Source organism: Mus pahari, chromosome 2 (genome assembly GCF_900095145.1).
Source record: "Mus pahari chromosome 2, PAHARI_EIJ_v1.1, whole genome shotgun sequence".
NCBI classification, from domain to species: Eukaryota; Metazoa; Chordata; class Mammalia; order Rodentia; family Muridae; genus Mus; species Mus pahari.
In genome coordinates, this window is record NC_034591.1 from 1,828,600 (window position 1) to 1,834,599 (window position 6,000).

The window sequence follows — 6,000 nt, forward strand, 5'->3', positions numbered from 1 at the left end:
GTACATAAAAACACAGTGAAGCTCCGCAACACGAAGATTGCGGTGATAAACCGCTCCAACTTATTCATTCTAAATGTAGGTAGAAAATAACACTCAGTGAGTGGTAAGCAGGACTTGCCTTATTGAAAATGGTTAGAGCTTTTCAACTCCCTGGAATTTAGAACTGTGTTCTGTTCAGAAGTGAAAAATCTATAAGTACAGCTATGCCCATTTCACCTCATCCAAGGACAAAAATCGCCTAATTATTAAAATCAGATTTACCAATTACTGTTAAATTAAGGAAATGAAAAAAAAGTCCTAAATTCTGAGATGTATTTTATTAGTGTGATCGTATATAGAATAACGGTATCATATTTATTGTATTTAGCACATTTAAACACACATCTATATATGGGATACATATAATGATCAACAATTTGTTAAAGAATTAGACAGCTGAAAGGTAAATGTCTGTGTCTCTAAAGATAGAGACACTTGGTCGGCTGAGATTAAAGGTTCTGGATCAACTATCTGATAGAGCAGCATTGTGATCAGACACCGAAGTGGCCGATAGATCAACATTGTGACCAGACAACCTATTAGGCCACGCTTCCTAAGACCTAACTTACTTCAAGTTTCACATTTCTCTCAAAAAGTTGCAATGCCTACTAAAAGCTTATTTGTGATGAACCAAGAAGTGATGAATGAGAATTCAGTACACAGAATAAACCTGTTATATTATTTTACCCTCCACGATTTTTTCCTAATTAGGAAGTAGCATTTTCAGTACAGAGGATACAGTCATCTGGACTACACTTGCCTCCTTTATTTGGACATTTATGCTATTGTTCAGATAAAAGAGAAAGGAAAGACAAGGAAATGGCTTCCAAAGCTCTTCCATGCCAAACTCTGAATGACACCCAGCATCTAAATGCTCTGCTGCCTGGAGCGGTCCCCCTTTGACAGTTTGGCTCCATTGCATTTTTCCATGCACTTCTGTTATCTCACACACACTTGTGTCCAAACACAATAAACCACAGTTAATTGCATGTCTTAAAGTAAAAGACAAAATAATGCACAGTTAGTTGGGGGAAATCATCAGTGGGTGAATGAGTCTTGCTCATTACACTCTAGGCATGGGATGTATACCGTCAGCACATTCTTAGCTGGAATAACAGACTGCGATACTGGAGGTACAGGGCCATCCTTGGCACACCAGTTTGGAGTGAAGAGTCAGTGGCTTTTAAAACACCTATATATGACTAGCTAATCATTCTTTCACAACCAAGAGAGATGCAGAAATGTGCACAATTGTGGGTAATTAGAAAAATTAAAACATCCTTGAAAAAGGCTCAAACAGAAATGATATGTCAGCCAATAATGGAAAAATACCAGATGATGTACATGATTTTGTCATGCTTCTTAACATGAATAAACATTAAGGTCATACACTTATTATACAAATACAAAATCGTATGCATCTTTTGGGGCATTTATAATAGGTAAGGGTAATAAGACATACAAAAAAGACACAGAAAATACACAAAAAATGTTAACATACCATTTCTGAGTTATTCATATTTTTAAATTACCTACATTAAGAATACCACCTCGATATTGGGTTTTAAGACTTCCATCTCACTTTGTTCCTTACCTAATAATAAATGCTAGTGTTTAGTTTGTTTGTTTGTGTGTGTGTGTGTGTGCATGTATATATATATGTTCCTAAATATAACCTGTTGAGTCCATTTATGTGAGTTGCATGTATATCTTCAGGACTGTGTGGCACTGGGTAACCAATAGACTTAAGAGAGTCTTTTAAGATGAACTTACCTTACTCTAATAATAAAAACAATATTTTAATTCATAAAGCCAAATATAAATCACATTCATACACTTCCACCACATCTTTAGCTATACAGACAAATAATTCTTATACTTATTGACATACCCAATACAAAATTTAAGAAACAGGCTCAATTCTGTTAAATGTTCAACACAATAGTATATTTCAAGAAATATCTTACACTAGCAAACTATGATTTTAAAAAATCATTGTAAATCCTTTTAAAGTTATTGGCAGAGACCAACTATAAAATGTCTGATGCACAGCTAACACCATGAATTTCAGGAACTACAAGCTTCCCTCTCTCCCACTCCCCCAGCCTCATTATTTATTTTCTGTATCGAAACAGACTTTCTATCTAGTTACCTCATATAATCTTGGTGCCAAGTCTGGCGATAAACAACACATGCATGCAAACACACACAGTTTCATCATCTGCATCAAAGTAGCTGGCAAAGAAGACTGTTTTACAAAAATACAGCACTAAACATGCTAACTTTTGTTTCATTTTCTCTTTGGAAGGAAGGAACACCCAAAACCCAGCTGAGCAAATGTGTCCAGTGGTATTCAACTGCCTGAACTGAAAATAAACAGCCACTCCCCTTCCCTCTTTTAGTCACTGGAATTCAGAATGGGAAAAATAATTATTTTCCTCAAAGGGTTGTCTCAACCTCAGGCATCTTTACATCCCAAGGGTAATATTTTCATTCTCTTCTTAAAGGAACAAATTTCTAATCTGAATATTTATTCAAAAATAATTGAGACAGTGTAGTGTCAACACATCACAGTGCCATCAAGTATCACCCCAAGAGCTGGGAACCCAATGAGTCACAGCGATAGTGACAGGCAGGAGAGATGCTGATTTTGCTTCCTGTGGATGAGCCTAGCTATCAAAGGCCAACCATAAAATTACTAAGAACAACTTACAAAAGGACCTAGAATTTAAATAACTATTCTCATTTACATTGATATAAACAATATCTGAAATAACAATCACTTCTGGTAAGGTTACACTATTCTAAGGTTCCCACATTAATATAATCCTTAGGGTAACATACAATTTTGAACACTGTCCATCCCAGAATGCCCAAAATGGTACTAAGATGTCGTTTCACAGCTCTTCCAAGTTCAATAAAATGTTTAGACTTCTTGAAGTTGTATGGTATACTATATTGTCATTTTGCTTTTGATTATTTTCCATAATAAAAACTAAGATAAGAAAAAAGACTTCTTTAGTACATTTTATGTTCAAAATTGTACTGACATCTTACTCGGTGCCATGTGTAAGTGTCTTGCAATCATGTCTGGAAGACGAATAAGCAGCCTACACATTATAAAAATCTACCAACCAGTACATTTTACTCCATCACTTTTCAAAAGACAAAAGTAATTTCTTCATTCCAGAAAGAAAAGAATTTCCCATGATCTGTGGTGGGAGAGGCACTGCACCTAAACAAAGGCAGTGCCACCATCTGCCCAGCACTCTCACACTGTGACAAATAGACCGGTAATTAACTGCTTTCCTACCGAAATCTGCCAGCTTCAACTCCCCCGTATCACTGATGAGAAGGTTCTGCGGTTTCAGGTCTCTGTGCAAAATATAACGCTGGTGGATGTAAGACAGCCCTCGCAGCAGCTGAAATAAAAACAACTGAAAAACAAAAGGGGGGGGGGATGAGAGTTAGAATCCAAATTCGAATATATGCCAGTTCATATAGACAGTCTGCCAAATATATTAGTGAGAAAGGGCAACCACCACTAAATTTCCTACCTGTCATTAAGCAAAAAATATGCAATGTTAGCATATAACCCCTTAATTCATTAAGAAGTGAGTCTGAGAATTTCTAAGACTTCATAGTGTTGATCATGCCACAGAGCTATATTCCATAAACTGCAGAATTTGAAAGATCAGGTGTTGAGAGTTTCAACCTCTTAAGACCAAGATGATGGCTAAGAAAACAAAGAGCAATCTATAACATTACAAAAGATGGGAGACTTCATATAAATGTTCTTATTTAGTTCTACAGAAATGGCTTGAATATGGTATCCCTAGATTCAACAATTAACATGCTTCAAGGAACAGAAACATAAGATGATCTGAGATGATCAAAAGAAAACAGACACATGGTCATACCTCATAGCAAATGTGGCCAGACTGCCCTTCTACGTATGGCTGTAGAGATTAGCTATTACCTGAGGATAGATGTGTCCCTTCACTAATCACAGAGCTGGCCTAGCCAAGCAGAGGCAGCAAGATTCAAGAGCAATATTTTGGGAGTCACAAATAATGCATGAAACGATCAGTGGCCTTTGCTTTGGACTTTTATATCAAGGGAATTCTTCTATTTTGGTAAGAGAAGTATCCATCGGCATTGCAAAGCCCTGCTTGTGAAGAAGTTACTTGGAAAAGTAACTCTTGTTGACCTACTATTTAAACAATCAATCTCGTCAGACAAAAATAAAACACATTTGTTTTTCATTTACATGCCAGCAACTACCTGTTCATATAGCCAACTAGTATCGAAAGGCTGTGCCAAGAAGACCCCACATGAACTAGACGACTGATGTTCTAACAACTCAGAAATATTCAAGTGGAAAGGATTAGTAAACCCTGAGGGCCTGGGGAGCTAGTGTTCCTGGAATTTTCCAACTAGCCAGAGCTATGAAACCCAAGCACATGTGTCTACTGAGATAACATGCTGAGATGACAGTACAATCAAGTCACATCTTTACCTTGACAAATATGCATGGGCTGGAGACGGCCTCAGCTTACTATTTCCAGAGTATAAATGGAAAGCTTTGGACCTCTATTCTGAGTCAAAACAGACTGAAATTCTAGTTTAAAGACTCCAGAAAACCAACATCTTTCCAGAATGTGCTTCCCCTTGACTCTTCTTAGGAAGATGGAAAGAGTGGAGCTGATGCACACCAGTTTCACTTTTAACTGCTGATTCTTTTTTATCCTGGGACTTAAGGCTTACAATTTCTATGACACTCCTTATTTCTTCAGTTTGGAGGGAAGATGGGTAGGTGAATTAAATCATGAAGAGTTTCAAAGTCTTTAAGAAACACATGTATGTAGAAAGCATATCCTAAATTTTAGAAATAAACATTTTGTTGAGAAAATTGTGGCTTTGTACAAGATGCTAGGTACTGCTTGGTACCTATAGACTAAGGGCTTGGCTGTTGAATCATGGCAATGCTTTCAACCTAATAGAAATGCAACACCATGCAAATGCCAGCTGCTCGCCGCCCATACATTATAGAACAACATCATATTTGACCTTCCTGTTAGGAATTTTAAAGTACACACTAACATTATCTGCATAACAGTGATGGAGAAATTGAGTGTGGTTTCTCAAGATTTCTAAGGAATTAAGTGTGAATGTCAGGATGCAAATTGAGACTACTGAACTACAAAGTCAACTAATATAGTACAGGAAATGTGGACAAGAATCAACATGTTGATATAGAAGCCACTTCCTCAAAATGATAGGGTAGCACATGAACATATAATAATGACCTCTGAACCACTGAACGGAACTCTGGTTGTAGCTGGATGCGCAGTCACTACTATTCTATATTCCCCTGCTCTAAGAGATTATGTTCGCACCATATTCATAGGCAAGCTGCTCTTCAACTCAGTATCCTAGTCCCTGGTGCCTCCCCAACCTCCTTCTCTTCCCTTCCCCAATCTCTGTGGTCCAGATAAACCACTCCGACTCTATGTTCCGACTGTAGATTCTGAACACACCATTCACAGTACAGAATTTACCCCACCTCCCACAGGCTGCTTTATCCTCATCATAAAATGGATGGATACACAGTTGTCACTCTTTGCCACTAACAGGATTGCTGAATGAATTGAGAGACATCTGGATAGGGACAGATAAAAAAATCACAGATTGGAAATCCTAGAATGGGATTCTCAGACAGCTAAGAGCAGAAGTGGGTAGATTAAGCAGTATCTAGAGCTTTTTTTCTTCTAATACCATCAGTAATTTGTTCAAATAGATACTCCGTGTGCTAATCCAGAGGTCATTGAACTGGGATATCATGCTGAAGAAGATTAAAACCAGTGTTAAGGAAGGATGAGATTACATGCTCTAGCCTTGAATAGACAAAAGCCCTAAAGTTTAGAGACTAACACAGTCCCACAGGTACATAAAATCAAG

The 6,000-nt window shown here is 37.4% G+C and overlaps 1 protein-coding gene across 1 annotated transcript in view; it reads right to left on the reverse strand.

Annotated features, from left to right (window-relative positions):
* The window catches only part of Cdk14 (cyclin dependent kinase 14), a 534,124-nt gene that overhangs the window by 254,528 nt on the left and 273,596 nt on the right, over positions 1-6,000 (reverse strand). Inside the window, exon 8 of the mRNA XM_021190228.2 lies at positions 3,353-3,476. Coding sequence (XP_021045887.1) covers positions 3,353-3,476 — 124 coding nt within the window. The remainder of the gene's footprint in view (positions 1-3,352; positions 3,477-6,000) is intronic.